The sequence below is a fragment of the Manis javanica genome, chromosome 5, assembly GCF_040802235.1.
Source record: "Manis javanica isolate MJ-LG chromosome 5, MJ_LKY, whole genome shotgun sequence".
NCBI classification, from domain to species: Eukaryota; Metazoa; Chordata; class Mammalia; order Pholidota; family Manidae; genus Manis; species Manis javanica.
This window is the reverse complement of record NC_133160.1, coordinates 18,660,359-18,678,382: the sequence shown is the minus strand read 5'-3', so window position 1 is coordinate 18,678,382 and position 18,024 is coordinate 18,660,359. Positions and strand designations below refer to the sequence as shown.

Below are 18,024 nucleotides of genomic sequence, written 5' to 3'. Positions count from 1 at the left end.
AGTAGGTTTGAGATCTCTTCCCTTAGACAAATTAGACTTTACCCTGTAACTAGTGCAGATCTAGAAGCTTCTGAAGCCAGTGAGAAACTTGATCAGTCCTGAGTTTAGAAATGTTACCTGTTGGCCTTTAACATGAAAGATGAGTTGAAGAGAGAAACCAAACCTTGTTTTCAAATCCGTTTTCAAGGGTTTGCTGATGCCAGGGTGATTACATTTTGGCATTGCTTAAAAGAAAAAGGCTTTTTCCTGCTTCATTTCCAGGGAGCCCCGAGGAAAGAAAGGATGAAAAGAGATTTTGGAAGTAGAGCCTATCCTGAAGCAGATCCATACTGCTGAGGTGATGGAGACAGTGCCCCTCGTCCGCACGGCCTGTCTGCGGAGGGCCCCTCCCTGTCACTGGGGCCAGCCTCCATTGCTGACTCATTTACTGGCTTTCGGGGGGTGGACGCAACAGTGCAGCTGAGGTAGTTGTGAGGGAAGCCCTGAATGAACACTTCAGCCTCAGAAACTAGTGTTTCGAATATATACACTCCTAACATCTGGGAATTTGAAATTATCTTTGGATCTTTGGTGTCTGTTACCTTAGCTGCAGGCAAGGCTTTTATTTTCCCTTAAGTAGTGCTATAATTTATGTATAGTGAAAGAGTATTGACATCTGTGTACACCCATCTAACTGACACTCCAAATAAGATGCAGAATAGTTTCATCACTCTAGAAAGTTCACGGTGTCTCTTTATAGTTAATTCCCATCCCCATTCAGAAGCAGGCAAGCCTTTGCTTCTGTCCTTGCATTTTCTAATAAAGTCAGCAGGCTCTATTTGGAGTTCTGTAAGTGCACACTAAGAATCCAGAAGGGTCCTGTGCTGGTAATTGAGATGTTCTGGAAATCACACAGGACTGAGAGTCTCACCTGTAAGATGGACACACTATTACTCACCACTCAGGTCATGAGGTGTAACTGAGCAACATAAATGCGTTTGGTTAGTAAAGTGCCTGGCACAGAGAATAGATACTTGTGGAGGTGAAGGGAAAATAATCTTTACTTCTAAGTGTTGTGGTTCTTGACTGTCATCATAAGAAATAGGAAATTAGCTCATGTTTTCTCCTTGTTTCAGGGTTATCTACAATGAAGTTATACAAACCTCCAAGTACTATATGAGAGATGTGACCGCTATTGAATCTGCTTGGCTGTTGGAGCTGGCTCCACACTTTTATCAACAAGGAACGGTAGGAGTGAACAGAGCCTATCCCCAAAAACCACCTGTTACCTGTGCTTTCATATTTGTAAATACACATTTATTCTCCAATTTAATGCCCTAAATTTGTTGTCCGTTCATTCCATTCCCCTCCAATAGTGCATAGGGTGAAAAGTCCATTACCATATCTCCAAATCATTCTGGGTAAAAGCACTATACCATTTGCTCATAGTGAAGTTCATTTAAAAAGAAATCCCTCCAATTTAGAAGATGAAAAAGAGAATGTATCTTCTGCTTTTCCTTTTTCCTTCTGCTCTTCTAAACCACTTGAAAAGAAAAATTATATCAGACTTTGGATCATGTTCGCAAGGAGTGGCACAAATATTCTATGATGAGGATTTCCTCACAAAGAGCTTATAACTAGGAATGCTGGCTTAGACCCAGGGCGGCTTAAATGCAGTGGTGGTGATGCTGAGCACTGGCTTACTGTGTGTATGTATGTTCTTCCACAGCAGGCCCATGTGTGAGATGAGCAGGGTAATGAGCCTTGGATAGTGGATTCATAGTTTCGTTCTCTTCATTTTTCCAAAAATGGTCTATTCATTGCAAAAAAGAAAGATCATACATTCTTCTAACAAGATGTTTAATTGAGGGATGGTTATAGAGCAAAGACCAGTATGAAAACAGGTAAATTATAGAGTTCACAAACTTATGGCTAAATCAGCCCATTGACTCATTCGTTTGATCTATGTTGTGTTTTTCAATGGAGTGTTTAGTACAGTCACATTTAAAGTAGTTATTTATATGGTCAAATTTCAGTCTGCCATCTTGCCATTTGTTTTCTATTAGTCGGATTTAGTTTTCATTCCTTTTTTCTTTTTTATGGCCTGCTTTTGAATTTATCTAACATTTTTAGTACTCAATATTATCTCTTTTAGTAGCTTTTTGTAGTTGTTTTATTTTTTGTGGTTGCTCTAGTGATAATATGTGTTTCTAATTCATCACTGTCGACCCTGAATTATTATAACACAGCTTAACTTACAATGTAAGAAACTGAACAACAGAATATGTAATTCCCCATCCCATTCTTTGTGTAGTGTTTTTTTTTATTAAGGTATCATTGATATACACTCTTATGAAGGTTGAACAAGAAAAACTATGTGGTTATTACATTCACCCTTGTTATCAAGTCCCTCCCCATACCCCATTGCAGTCACTGTCCATCAGTGTAGGTCAGAGTCCCTATTTGTCATCTCTGAGCTACACTGTCTTCTCCGTGACCCCCCACACACCAGGTGCACCAATCATGATACCCCACAATCCCCTTCTCCCTTCCCACCTGCCCGCCCTCACCTCTCCCCTTAGGTAACCGCTAGTCCCTTCTTAGAGTCTGTGAGTCTGCTGCTATTTTGTTCCTTCAGTTTTGCTTTGTTGTTATACTCCACAAATGAGGGAAATCATTTGGTATTTGTCTTTCTCTGCCTGACTTATTTCACTGAGCATAATACCCCTAGCTCCATCCATGTTGTTGCAAATGGTATAATTTGTTTCTTTCTTCTGGCTGAATAGTATTCCATTGTGTATGTGTACCACCTCTTCTTTATCCATTCATCTACTGATGGACACTTAGGTTGCTTCCATATCTTGGCTATTCTAAATAGTGCTGCAATAAACATAGGGGTGCATATGTCTTTTTGAATCTGAGAACTTATTTTCTTTGGGTAAATTCTTAGGAGTGGAATTCCCGGGTCAAATGGTATTCCTATTTTGAGTTTTTTGTGGAACCTCCATACTGCTTTCCACAATGGTTGAACTAGCTTACATACCCACCAGCAGTGTAGGAGGGTTCCCATTTCTCTGCATCCTCGCCAGCATTTGTTGTTCCTAGTCTTTTCTAAGTTGGCCATCCTAACTGCTGTGAGGTGATATCTCATTGTGGTTTTAATTTGCATTTCTCTGATAATTAACGATGTGGAGCATCTTTTCACGTGCTTGTTGGCCATCTGAATTTCTTCTTTGGAGAAGGGTTTGTTCATATCCTCCGCCCATTTTTTAATAGGGTTATTTGCCTTTTGGGTGTTGAGGCGTGTGAGTTCTTTATGTATTTTGGATGTTAACCCCTTGTCAGATATGTCATTTACAAATATATTCTCCCATACCCCAGGATGCCTTTTTGTTCTGCTGACAGTGTCCTTTACTGTACAGAAGCTTTTAGCATGATGTAGTCCCATTTGTTCATTTTTGCTTTTGTTTCCCTTGCCTGAGGAGATGTGTTCAGGAAAAAGTTGTTTATGTTTATATTCAAGAGATTTTTTTGCCTGTCTTTTCTTCTAAGAGTTTTATGGTTTCAGGTCTTTGATCCATTTTGAGTTTACTTTTGTGTATGGGGTTAGACAATAATCCAGTTTCATTCTCTTGCATGTAGCTGTCCAGTTTTGCCAATTTTTCGGTGTTGAAGAGGCTGTCATTTCCCCATTGTATGCCCATGGCTGATGGACCATATATGCTTGGGTTTATATCTGGGCTCTCTGTTCTGTTCCATTGATCTATGGGTCTGTTCTTGTGCCAGTATCAAATTGTCTTGATTACTGTAGCTTTGTAGTAGAGCTTGAAATCAGGGAGTGTAATCCCCCCAGCTTTATTCTTTCTTCTCAGGATTGCTTTGGCTATTTGGGGTCTTCTGTGGTTCCATATGAATGTTAGAACAATTTGTTCCAGTTCACTGAAGAATGCTGTTGGTATTTTGATAGGGACTGCATAGCATCTGTAGATTGCTTTGGGCCATTTTGGCAATATTAATTTTTCCTATCCATGAGTGTGGGATGCATTCCCATTTATTGATGTCTTGTTTAATTTCTCTCATGAGTGTCTTGTAGTTTTCAGAATATAGGTCTTTCACTTCCTTGGTTAGGTTTATTCCTAGATATTTTTTTCTTTTAGATGCAAGTGTAAATGGAGTTGTTTTTCAGATTTCTCTTTCTGCTAGTTCATTGTTAGTATATAGGAATGCAACAGATTTCTGTGTATTAATTTTGTATCCTGCAATTCAGTCATTCTCATAGTTTTGGGGTGGACTCTTTTAGGGTTTTCTATATACAATATCATGTCATCTGCAAACAGTGACTTTTTCTTTTTTTTTTTTTGAGAGGGCATCTCTCATATTTATTGATCAAATGGTTGTTAACAACAATAAAATTCTGTATAGGGGAATCAATGCACAATCATTCATCAACCCCAAGCCTAATTCTCAACAGTCTCCAATCTTCTGAAGCATAATGAACAAGTTCTTACATAGTGAATAAGTTTTTACATGGTGAACAGTGCAAGGGCAGTCATATCACAGAAACGTTTGGTTTTGATCATGCATCATGAACTATAAACAATTAAGTCAGATATGATTATTTGTTTGATTTTATACTTGATTTATATGTGAATCCCACATTTCTCCCTTATTATTATTATTATTATTATTATTTTAAATAAAATGCTGAAGTGGTAGGTAGATGCAAGATAAAGGTAGAAAACATAATTTAGTGCTATAAGAGGGCAAATGTAGATGATCAGGTCTGTGCCTATAGATTAAGTAAATCCAAGCTAGAAAAGGGCAACAAAATATCCACGGATGCAGAAGATTTCTCCCAAAACGGGGGTGAGGTTCTAAGCCTCACCTCTGTTGATCCCCAATTTCTCACCTGATGGCCCCCCTGCGACTGTGCCTGTCTTAGGTTGTTCCTCCCTTGAGGAATCTTACCCATCTCTGGCTAACCAGTCATCTTCTGGGGCCATACAGGGAAATGTAAAGTTGGTAAGTGAGAGAGAAGCAATATTGTTTGAAAAGGTTAGCTTTTTACTTCTTTACAGATTTATGTATGCCCTGTGGCTTCTATGCCCAGCATTTGTCTTGAGGTATCTTTACCACTTGGAAGAATTATGATACTCGGTAATTTTTTATATGAGGCATGAATTGTACTAAAGGGTTGTAATTAGGAAGGAAGAAGAAAAGCTATAGAAGTAGCAGATGAAAGAAAACATGGGAAGATTGATTATTTCTTTGACATATCTTCTTGTAGAGTAACATAAGCATGTATAGGTTTTAAACTACTAATTAAATTGTGTACACACATTAACATCATAGGAATACAGCTACATAACCAAAGCAGACCTACAATTACCAGCCATATCCAGTGAAACCAAGAAAACCAGTTAGGTACCCTAGGCATTTGTGAAAACTTCTAAATGATATGATGGGTATTGTCTAACTGAATTTGAATAGTTTGAGAAAAATCAGACAAATTAAAACAACACATTCCTAGGAACTGTTCACATCCCATATGTTCTTTTAACAGTAGATAGTCTATAGTTGCACGATTTTGGAGCACTGCAACTTGCACTTCTCCTAATTCTTGGTTGAGTTCCGACAGTATAGATCCAGTCAAATTTGTTGTTTTACTGTATGCACAGGCCAGCTTAGATATCTCCTTCTTCATTCCAATGGCAAGTCCAGGAACCGGTGGGATGAATGCAGCTACAACTGCAACAGCGCCAGGATCTTGGTGAAGTTTTTTGATGATCATCTTCTGGAATGACTCTTCCAGAGGATGTTGATGTTGGAAGTTCTTCTTCATATCGTATCTTAATTCGTTTTCTGGGTAGCCAAATTAGGCTTTGATCCTCTGTATAAACACAAACAAACCCTTTGCCCACACTTTGATATGCCCTTTATACCATTGTGAGGGACTTATTGGAGATCACCACACAGGAACTGCTTTTTTTTTTAAGAGAAAGAAATATTATCAGAAAAATGTACTTCCATAGTTGATCATCCGATACCCTTTAATAGATCAAAATTAAGGATACGTAAAGCATGCATTAATCGTTGATTTGCAGTTAATTTTATCCTGTCAGGGAGTAATCCCCCCCCTTTTTTTGTTATCATTAATCTACAATTACATGAAGAATATTATGTTTACTAGGTTCTCCTCTACACCAAGTCCCCCGCACAAACCCCATTACAGTCACTGTCCATCAGCATAGTAAAATGTTGTAGAATCACTACTTGTCTTCTCTGTGTTACACAGTCCTCCCCTTTCCCCCACCCCCCACATTATGCATGCTAATCATAATACCCCCTTTCTTCTTACCCCACCTTATCCCTCCCTACCCACCCTTCCTCCCCAGTCCCTTTCCCTTTGGTACCTGTTAGTCCATTCTTGGGTTCTGTGATTCTGCTGCTGTTTTGTTCCTTCAGTTTTTCCTTTGTCCTTATACTCCACAGATGAGTGAAATTATTTGGTATTTCTCTTTCTCTGCTTGGCTTATTGCACTGAGCATAATACCCTCCAGCTCCATCCATGTTGTTGCAAATGGTAGGATTTGTTTTCTTCTTATGGATGAATAATATTCCATTGTGTATATGTACCACATATTCTTTATCCATTCATCTACTGATGGACACTTAGGTTGCTTCCAATTCTTGGCTATTGTAAATAGTGCTGCGATTAACATAGGGGTGCATCTGTCTTTTTCAAACTGGAGTGCTGCATTCTTAGGGTAAATTCCTAGGAGTGGAATTCCTGGGTCAAATGGTAAGTCTATTTTGAGCATTTTGAGGAACCTCCATACTGCTTTCCACAATGGTTGAACTAATTTATATTCCCACCAGCAGTGTAGGAGGGTTCTCCTTTCTCCACAACCTCGCCAACATTTGTTGTTGTTTGTCTTTTGGATGGTAGCCATCCTTACTAGTGTGAGGTGATATCTCATTGTGGTTTTAATTTGCATTTCTCTGATAATTAGCGATGTGGAGCATCTTTTCATGTGTCTGTTGGCCATCTGAATTTCTTTTTTGGATAACTGTCTGTTCAGTTCCTCTGCCCATTTTTTAATTGGATTATTTGTTTTTTGTTTGTTGAGGTGGGTGAGCTCTTTATATATTTTGGATGTCAAGCCTTTATCGGATCTGTCATTTACAAATTACAAATTACAAATTACAAGTGCCCTTGCACTGTTCACCATTTGTCATTTACAAATATAGTGTACAAAAAGGTACCCTATATTCTCAAATATAGGGTACCTTTTTGTTCTATTGATGGTGTCTTTTGCTGTACAGAAGCTTTTCAGCTTAATATAGTTCCACTTGTTCATTTTTGCTTTTGTTTTCCTTGCCCGGGGAGGTATGTTCAAGAAGAGGTCACTCATGTTTATGTCTAAGAGATTTTTGCCTATGTTTTATTCTAAGAGTTTTATGGTTTCATGACTTACATTCAGGTCTTTGATCCATTTCAAATTTACTTTTGTGTATGGGGTTAGACAATGGTCCAGTTTCATTCTCTTACATGTAGCTGTCCAGTTTTGCCAGCACCATCTGTTGAAGAGACTGTCATTTCCCCATTGTATGTCCGTGGCTCCTTTATCGAATATTAATTGACCATATATGTTTGGGTTAATGTCTGGAGTCTCTAATCTGTCCCACTGGTCTGTGGCTCTGTTCTTGTGCCAGTACCAAATTGTCTTGATTACTGGCTTTGTAGTAGAGCTTGAAGTTGGGGAGTGAGATCCCCCCCACTTTATTCTTCTTTCTCAGGATTGCTTTGGCTATTCAGGGTCTTTGCTGTTTCCATATGAATTTTTGAACTATTTGTTCCTGTTCGTTGAAGAATGTTGCTGGTAATTTGATAGGGATTGCATCAAATCTGTATATTGCTTTGGGCAGGATGGCCATTTTGACGATATTAATTCTTCCTAGCCAAGAGCATGGGATGAGTTTCCATTTGTTAGTGTCCCCTTTAATTTCTCTTAAGAGTGTCTTGTAGTTTTCAGGGTATAGGTCTTTCACTTCTTTGGTTAGGTTTATTCCTAGGTATTTTATTCTTTTTGATGTAATTGTGAATGGAGTTGTTTTCCTGATTTCTCTTTCTATTGATTCATTGTTAGTGTATAGGAAAGCCACAGATTCTGTGTGTTAATTTTGTATCCTGCAACTTTGCTGTATTCCGATATCAGTTCTAGTAGTTTTGGAATGGAGTCTTTAAGGTTTTTTATGTACAATATCATGTCATCTGCAAAGAGGGACAGTTTAACTTCTTCCTTGCCAATCAGGATGCCTTTTATTTCTTTGTGTTTTCTGATTGCCATGGCTAGGACCTCCAGTACTATGTTGAATAAAAGTGGTGAGAGTGGGCATACTTGTCTTTTTCCTGATCTTGAGGAAAAGCTTTCAGCTTTTCACTGTGAAGTATGATGTTAGCTGTGGGTTTGTCATATATGGCCTTTGTTATGTTGAGATACTTGCCCTCTATACCCATTTTGTTGAGAGTTTTTACTATGAATGGATATTGAATTTTGTCAGGTGCTTTTTCAGCATCTATGGAGATGATCATGTGGTTTTTTGTTCTTTTTGTTGAAGTGGTGTATGATGTTGATGGATTTTTGAATATTGTACCATCCTTGTATCCCTGTGCTAAATCCTCTTGGTCATGGTGGGATGATCTTTCTGATGTATTTTTGAATTTGGTTTGCTAATATTTGTCGAGTACTTTTGCATCTATGTTCATCAGGGATATTGGGCTGTAATTTTCTTTTTTTGTGGTGTCTTTGTCTCGTTTTGGTATTAGAGTGATGCTGGCCTCAAAGAATGAGTTTGGAAATATTCCCTTCTCTTCAAATGTTTGGAAAACTTTAAGGAGGATGGGTATGAGGGCTTCACTAAATATTTAATAAAATTCATGAGTGAGGCCATCTGGTTCAGGGGTTTTATTCTTAGGTAGTTTTTTGATTACTAGTTCGATTTCATTGCTGTTAATTGGTCTGTTCAGATTTTCTGTTTCTTCCTAGGTCAGTCTTGGACAGAAAGCTGTCCATTTCTTCTACATTACCAATTTGTTAGCATATAATTTTTCATAGTATTCTCTAACAATTCTTTGTACTGTGGTGTCCATCGTGACTTTTCCTCCAATTTATGATTCTTTTTATGTGTGTGCAGTCTCTTTTTCTTGATAAGTCTGGCTAGGGGTTTATCTATTTTGTTTATTTTCTCAAAGTACCAGCTCCTGGTTTCTTTGTTTCTTTCTGTTTTTTTAATTCTTCTTAATTTTATTTATTTCTGTTTTGCTCTTTATTGTGTCTCTCCTTCTACTGACTTTGGGCCTCATTTGTTCTTCTTTTTCTAGTTTCATTAATTGTGAATTTAGACTTTATTTGGGATTGTTCTTCTTTCTTGCGGTAAGCCTGTATTGCTATATACTTCCTCTTAGAACTGCCTTCGTTGTGTCCCACAGATTTTTAGGCTGTTGAGTTGGTGTTTTTGTCTCCGTATGTTGCTTGATCTCTTGTTTTAATTTGCTCATTGATCCATTGATTATATAGGAGCATGTAAGCCTCCATGTGTTTGTGGCCTTTTTTGTTTTCTTTGCATAATTTATTTATAGTTTCATACCTTTGTGGTCTGGTAGCTAGTTGGCACAATTTCAGTCTTTTTGAATTTACTGAGGCTCTTTTCATGCCCTAGTATGTGATCTATTCTGGAAAACATTCCATGTACATTTGAGAAGAATGTGTATCCTGCTTTCGGGTGGAGTGTTCTGTAGATGTCTATTAGGCCCATCTTATCTAATGTGTTGTTCAGTGCCTCTCTCTGCTTACTTATTTTCTGTCTGGTTGCTCTTTCTTTTGGAATGAGTGGTGTGTTGAAGTCTCCTAAAATGAGTGCATTGCATTCTATTTCCCCCTTTAATTCTGTTAGCATTTGTTTCACATATTTAGGTGTTCGTATATTGTGCATATAGATATGTATAATGGTTATATCCTCTTGTTGGACTGACTCCTTTATCATTATGTAATGTCCTTCTTTGTCTCGTTTGACTTTCTTCATTTTGAAATCTGTTTTGTTTGATATAAGTACCTTACTCCTGCTTTTTTCTCCCTATTATTTGCATGAAATATCTTTTTACATCTTTTCACTTTTAGTCTGTGTGTGTCTTTGGATTTGAAGTGAGTCTCTTGTAGGCAGCATATAGATGGTTCTTGCTTTTTTATCCATTCTGTAACTCTATATCTTTTGATTGGTGCATTAAGTCCATTTAGGGTGATTATTGATTGATATGTACTTATTGCCATTATAGGTTTTAGATTTTTGTTTACCAAAGTTTCAAGGGCAGCTTCTTTACTATCTAACAGTCTATCTTAACTCACTTAGTATACTATTTCAAACACAATCTAAAGGGTTTTTTTTCTTTTTTCTCTCCTTCTTCTTCCTCCTCCACTCTTTATATTAGGTGTCATATTCTGTACTCTTTGTTTATCCCTTGACTAACTTTGTCAGTAGTTGATTTAATTTTGTATTTGCTTAGTAATTAATTGGCCTACTTCCTTTTCTGTGGTTTTATTTTTTCTGGTAACAGCTGTTTAGCTTTAGGAGCACTTCCATCTAGAGCAGTCCCTTTAAGATACACTGTATAGATGGTTTGTTGGAGGTGAATTCCCTCAACTTTGGCTTATCTGGAAATTGTTTAATCCCTGCTTAAAATTTAGATGATAATCTTGCTGGGTAGAGTATTCTTGGTTGGATGCCTTTCTGTTTCATTGCATCAAATATATCATACCACTCCCTTCTGACCTGTAAGGTTTCTGCTGAGAAATCTGATGATAGTCTGATGGGTTTCCTTTGTTTGTGATCTTTTTTTTCTGTCTGTCTGCTTTCAATACTTCCAAATTTCCTTACTCTTTGCCATTTTAATTATTTTTATGTCTTGGTGTTGTCTTCCTGGGGTTCCTTGTGTTGGGAGATCTCTGCAATTCTATGACCTTAGTTACTATTTCCTTCTCCAGATTGGGGGAGTTTTCAACAATTATTTCCTCAAAGAGTCTTTCTGTCCCTTTGTCTCTGTCTTCTTCTGGAACCCCTATAATGTGAATATTGTTCCATTTGGATTGGTCTCACAGCTCTCTTACTCTTTCATTCCTAGAGATCCTTTTTTCTCTGTGTGCCTCAGCTTTGTTTTCCTGTTCTCTAATTTCTATTTCATTTACCATCTCCTCTACCTCATCTAATCTACTTGTAAATTTCTCCATTCTATGTTTCATTTCAGATACTGTATATTCCAAAATTTCTATCTCTATATTGAATTCCTCCCTGAGATCTTGAATATTTTTCTGTAGCTCCATGAGCATGTTTATGATTTTTTGTTTTGAAATCGTTATCAAGAAGATTGGTGATTTGAGTTTCACTGAGCCCTCTTTCTGGCGTTTTTGCTTATAATTTTGTTTGGACCAAATTTCTTTGCCGCTTCCTTTTTTTCTTGTTTCCTGTGGAATAATAACTTTGTGTAGGTGGTACCCTCTAGTGCCTAGAAGCTCTACTCTCTGGCACTGCTGAGCGCCTGTAGCAATGGTGGGGGTTGCAGGCAAGGAGAACTGGCACCTGTGGGGAGTAGAGTGCTCAGCTGGGAGGGCTTCCTGCCTTCCTGGCTGTAGTGCCTGCCTCCACTGCCAGTCCCAGGGTGCCGTGTGCTCAGGGAGGAGGCTTTGTGCTGCGTCCCTGTAGCTGCCATGGGCAGGGCCACCCTCTGGCTGGCCTGGAATGATGGCAGGAACTGTGCTTGCTGGGAGGAAGGAGCTGCAGACTGCATATTGCAGTGGGGAGCCTCAGGGCTGTGTTGCCAGCCGGGGGGATGCATCATCTCAAGCTTCTGAGAGTTCCCAACCTGCTGGGCTGAGTGTGCTGAGATTGTTTTGTCCACATACCCTTTCTCCTGAGTAGCAAGCTCTGTGTAATCTTTTCCCCTTTAGTACCCCTCTTGCTTTTGGAAAGTCTTTTATAGTGCCTGCCTTTCTTTTATCCTGTTCTCTACAAGTGACAGGAATCTCAGTCTCTCTGAGTGATCTACCCATCTTTGTTTTCCAACCCCACTCATCTCCAGAGCACCATGTAATGTGGGTTTGTGCTCCCAGAGCACATCTCCAGGGGTGGCTGTTCAGCAGTCCTAGGCTTCTACTTCCTCTCCGCTCCATTTATCTTCCCCCTGTTTGTGGGCTGGGGAGGGGGCAGGGCTTGGGTCCTGCCGAGTTATGGCTTTGCTACTTTGTCCTTTTCTGTGACGTCTTCTCTTTTTTCCCAGAGGTAGGCAGTCTGTTCTGCAGTCTTTTGGATTGCTTTTTTAGGATTAGTTTTTATCTGCTGTCTTTTCGTGTTTTATGTGATTTTGGGAGGAGGTTTCTGCTTGACTTCTCATGTTGCCATCTTTTTCCCCCCTCCAGAACTTCCTTTAATATGTTTTAGTGTATGTCTGCTGGTGAAATAGTCTCTTGGCATTTGCTTATCTGAAAATGTCTATTTCACCTTCATTTTTGAAAGATATTTTGTCTGTATTTAGATTCTAGGTCAAAAGCGTTTTTTTGTGTAAGTTTTTTGCTTTCCTTTTAGCACTTTAAAGAGATTATTCCATTGCCCTCTAATTTGAATTGTTGAGAAGCCAGCAGTCATTTTTGTTATTCCTCTGTATATAATGTGGGAGCTTTTAAGTTATTTTTCTTTATCTTTGGTTTTTCAGCAGTTTGACCTATGATGTGCTTTTCCTTCTTGGAGTTCACTGAGCTTACTGACTTTGTGTGCTAATGTATCTTTTCATCATGTCTGGGAAATTTGGGACTGTTACTCCTTAAAATATTTTTTCTGCTCCAGTTTTTCTCTGCTCTCTTCAATTTACATACATGTTGAGCACTTGATATTGTCCCACATGTCACTGGGACTATGCTCTTACTTTTTTTTTTCTTTAGTTTGGGTAGTCTCTTGACCTGCCCCCAGTTTGTTTCACTGGCCATTTCTTCTGCAGTGTCCAGTCTGCTTTTAGCTCATACAGAAGATGTTTCATTTCCGATACTGTATTTTCCATTCTAGCATTTTCATTTGGTTTTTCCTTAAGTTTTTTATTTCTCTGTTTAGATTCTCATGTGTTCACTCATCATTCCGTTTTTTTTCCTTTAGATCTTGAAACATATGTTTATAGGAGCTGTTTTAAAGGGCTTGTCTACTAATTGAACATCTTGTCAGCTCTGGCCACATTTTCCTGTGTCTCTTGTCTAGTAATTGTTTGTTATATGCTAGACATTATAGAAGCTATGTTGTGAAGAGTATGGACTTTGTCTTTTCCTTAGAGTGTTGAGTTTTCTTCTAGTAGACAGTTAATACTCACAGATTAGTTTAATTCCATTGAGGCTTGATTTTAGTCTTTAATAGGGCTGGTCTAGAGTGGCCCTGTTCCTCAGACATGGCTTTTTGATGTGTCATCTAAATGTGTAGGACCGTCAGAGAGGTCTTTGTACTCTGGCTGGTCAGAACTCCAGTGTCTCCCTGGTAAAAACCTCCAGAACCTCCATATTAGCTCACAACTCCCCAGTAACTATTCCCAGCCAGCCTTATCAAATATTGGCCTGCACAGGTGCATCTTAGTAATCAGCGAAGGATGTAAGGATAGCCCTGTGTAGATTTCTGGAATTCTTTTTTTCTGATGACCTGTCCTGCAAATTCCAGCTTTCTTAGCAGCCCTGAACTGTGATCTGTTTCCTCTACCCAGCAACACTGTTGTTTTCTGTTTAGGATTTACTTCCCTATGCTAAGGTGTGGAGGCCCAGGTGGAGACCTGGGATAAATGTGGAACTCACTTGAGTATTTCCTTTTTATGAAGGATTATAGCCTTGTGCTATCTGTTGTCCAATGCCTGAGAACTTTTGCTTTGGCTATTTTGTCTACTTTTACCTTTGCTTACCATGGAAAAGAAAGTCCAAACCCTTTTACTTTGTTAGGGTTATGACCAGACTGCACTGTTTTCAAGACAAATTTTGTATTAATTGCTACATTTAAAATTGGGAGGTTTTACATTAAATATGGATTTCAAGTTTCTCTTGAAAGAAACATTCAATCTGCTGATAGTGGGCCTCAGTTACTGCCTGGCAGCAGTGAGCAGGGACTGAGGAATGCTGCCTGCCGTAAATGGCACTGACCAGGTGCCACAGTCCTGCTTCACTTGTTTATTTCACATACTCTGCTCTGCGAAACATTCTTATTGTGACCTGTAAATGGAAGGATTTTCTCATCCCTCCCCCTCTAGCAATTTCAAGGGAAATTATCCTTTTAAAATCTTTTTATAATATTTAAATTTTACCCAGTCAAACATATTTTAAACCTGTGCATTTCAAACCTATATAGTTCTTCACATATCTTTGTACAGATATTTCAGCTAGGCATGAGATCAGCTGTAGGGACTGATAAAAATGCAAAATGTGTTGTCTCTGCTGTATTGGGCTGATAAGAATAAACCTAAAGTGAAAGAAAATCTTTTCCCTCAAAACCTCTCAGGTGGAAAGCAGCAGACTTCAGGAGCCCAAGGAAGTGACCGGAAATACATCCTGGAGCATGAGGAAAATGGTGCAGTTGTAGAAGTGCTTGTTAAAGTGATACAGTGCAAGCAGTTAGAGAAGGATAATCCTGATGTGGTCTTGGATTCATTTAGACTCTTGGAGAACAGAATTAATCTAGAAGTGGAGTCATTTTTCTTCTCAGTTCAAAATTATAATTTCTTTAGGTCAAACCCACAAAGTTAAAGCACAGATAACCTCAGAAGTTTGGAGAAAATGGAGTCCAAAATTTATGCATTTATCTCTTCTCTCCAGTGTCTCTTTTTCAGCTCATGAACTCCACTTTGATCACTGCCTTGATCAGAACATTTTTAGAGAGGCTGACACCTTTAGAAAAAACCAGGTCCAACAGCTTCATTGTATGGGCAACGGCCCCTCCTTAAGTAAACAGTCCAATGGTAGTACTTCTACTATTAACTTGGCCAAATGAACTGATTTCTCCAAGTGCCGTGTAGGTCTTCAGTGGTTGCCCATGTATGGTAAATGTTCCTTTGTTGAGCAGTGTAGTGCCTCACAACCATCCACAGCCCACAGATCACCCCCAGCTCTGTTCCTGGCACCTCTGGTGTCTTTCCATTACCACTGTTTTCCAAAACGTCACTCATACTCTGTGAAGAGGCCTGAAATGGTCCAGAATCGGCTTTGTTTATACTCGACATTCTTTTCAGAATTGAGCACCAAAAAATGTTCCCTCAAGCATAATGACATAATGACATCATCTCCCATTCCCAAGCTAAGACTGGGTGGCTAACATTAGTTGGAGGGGTCATATTAGGCATAATACAGGTAGGAGAGAGTTCAGACAAATTCAGCAAGACCCACAGCTGGAGAGAAGAAAAACAGGGTGACCTGCTCAGATTTGCCTTCCAGTCCGTAACTGCTTCTTCCCGATTCTCAGAGATGTCTTTGGAGTTCCTCGTAACTAGGGATTTCGTGAGAACCTGTACTCCTCCTTTGTCTGGCAGAAGCAGATAGAAAGTGGCTTCTTGCAGCTCATTAGATTTGTGTCCTGTTCACTCAGTCACCTCTGAGGTTCTACTGGTGGTGTGTTGTATCTTCTTTTGCACCCTGCATTCTTTCAGGCCCTGCAGTTCCATGTTGGCGAAGGGGGTTGTGTCTGGAGGCCACGTGGGTGTCATAAGATTTGGGCACTGAGCGTGCTGGGAATCGGCAGGCCTGCTCTGCTGGCAGTCAGGGTTGGGGACTGCTCACGTGGAGATCCCACTGCATGCTAGGGTGATATGCCTTAGGTATCTCTTGGTTGTTTATGTGTGATTATTAAGGAGGTGTCAGGGATACCTCAGCTGGTGAACAGAAGTTCTTCACTAAGAGCTATGTTATACACTTTGCCTTAAATGCATAATTTGGGGTTCCAACACTTTTGACTTTACCTTAAAATGTAAAGAATGATTGTATCCCTCATTCCTAAACATTTGTAGTGTTAACGCTTCCTGTCTTACTCATACTGGTAGAGAGCCACATGTCTGAACAAAAAATGTGCTGGCAAAGGCATCCTCTTCCTGTGTGTCTCCCCTGTGCTTGGGTGCGCAAGGGATTCTGTGTGGGCGGGGTCTGAGTACAGGCACCTGCACACGGAGATGCTTGGTAAGTGGTGGTTTTTCTTGGTCCTAGGAGAGGATACCTTTTCTTGACCATTCTCAAGAAATCTATGGAGACTTGGGGTGATGTCTGGCCAGAGCCCAGCGTCCTGCTCAGGTGTTTGGCGACAAAGCTGTCCTGTGGGCTGGGGCAGAGGGGAGCCATGTCTCATGGAAGCATCCCACAGGAGAGCCCCGTGTGACCTGTGGCTCATGGAAGGCCCATTTCCTTTGTTGGTCACTTGGGCTTTTTCCCTCCAGACTCCTTCCTGGGGGGCAGGGCACTCCCGGAGAAGGTGTGGACCAGGTAGAAGCTTTGATTTGGTCTTTTATGTGGGATTATGTTGAAGTCTGGTTTTTGTCTAACCAACCACAACTAAGATGTTTTCTCTTCTCTCGTAGCACCTGTCCCTAAAAGCAAAAAGGGCCAAGGTCCAGGACCAGTGAGCCAAGCTCACCTGAAGCAGCAGGGACTGCTCGGTGCCCTTTCCTCCATGCTACTGCTCCCCCAGCCCAAGGTGGTGAGCTGGTGTCGGCTCATATGGAACCTTCAGCTGCTCCGAAGTGGGCTGCAGTCCATGTGCCAGCCCCATCCTTCTGCTCCCCTTCAGCACTTGCCTTCCTTGCTGGGATCCCGGAGGAATCTGTGCGTGGACAGGTGTCCTGCTGCGCCGCACCCCCACAGAGCAGGAGTTGGCAGAGCTGTGCTCCTTGCTCACTCGGCACCCTCACACACCCCGAATGCCTCCTCCAGCCGGCCCAGCCCTGGCCCCACTTTGTGGGGAACACAGAGGGAAGTTAGGCAGACAGCTGCAGCCCCCTGTGGGTGGATGGGGTTTGCTGGGCTGGCTTTGCTCTCCCTGGAGGGGCCACGGCTCCGACAACCAAGGAGGTCCACTTTGTCTCTGAAGGGATGAGGCCCTGGCAACACTGCACATTTCTGCCAGAACCACCACGGGGCATGGCTGGTGGCACAGGGGCTCCAAACCAAGCAGCTTCTGTTTCCCTCTGCCCTGGCCCCTGTTTATCTGCAGCCAGACTTACAAGGATTGGGATCCACAGAGAGGACTCATGTGCCCTGTTCTTTGTTGGCTAAGGACTTCTCTGTTTCCCAAGTGGGCTCAGCTTTCTCTCTGCGTACGATACCATGTCCTCCCGCCACTAGCCGAGCACTAGTGAAAGCTCATCAGCTCGGACCCTGTGGGGATCCTCTGCAGTAGGAAGTCACAGCGGTTTAGAGGCTCTAAGCTTCTGTTGCTCAGGACCAGAACTTAGGTATTCATTTTTGGTCTGTTTGCTTGGGTCTCAGGAAACCATACAGGGGCGGCCCTCCCAGCAGGCACGGGTCTCAGTGTTGCCCCAGTGCTGGGATGATGTTCACTCCAACACATGACCGACAGATTTTTTCCCCCTTACTGTTTCAATGACATTTATTTAAAAAACACGTAGCTTGAAAATTATTTTTGTACTAATGTTAGTTTGATGTGCCACTTTTGGCACCAAACATGTATGTCATTTTTATTTCCATTTTATAAACATGTAAATAATAGTGATATTGTTAAAAATAGTAAACCTTTATACCTCAAGTAAATGTATTCCCTCCCAGCTCTGGTTTTCGTGGTCTGTATTTTAACATGATCTAATTAATTCTTCCAAGTGGGGGCCTCGCATTAGCTAAGAAACCTGATGCTGTAGCATTAATTAGCTTTTAGGGTCACATGGACACAGGAAGCCCCATTAAGCAAGATAGTGGGGTCAAATGCACTCAAGACCTTATTAAAGCAAACCGCTAGACATTGTTTAAGTGAAGAGCCGGAGAG

At 40.5% G+C, this 18,024-nt stretch overlaps 1 protein-coding gene across 1 annotated transcript in view; it reads left to right on the top strand.

The window, feature by feature from the left end:
• Positions 1-17,809, top strand: part of DHX35 (DEAH-box helicase 35) — a 75,696-nt gene extending 57,887 nt beyond the window's left edge. The window contains exons 21-22 of the mRNA XM_017668115.3: positions 1,116-1,227; positions 16,607-17,809. Of these exons, the coding sequence (XP_017523604.3) occupies positions 1,116-1,227; positions 16,607-16,651 (157 nt within the window). The 3' untranslated portion in view covers positions 16,652-17,809. The remainder of the gene's footprint in view (positions 1-1,115; positions 1,228-16,606) is intronic.
• Positions 17,810-18,024: the final 215 nt, after the last annotated feature.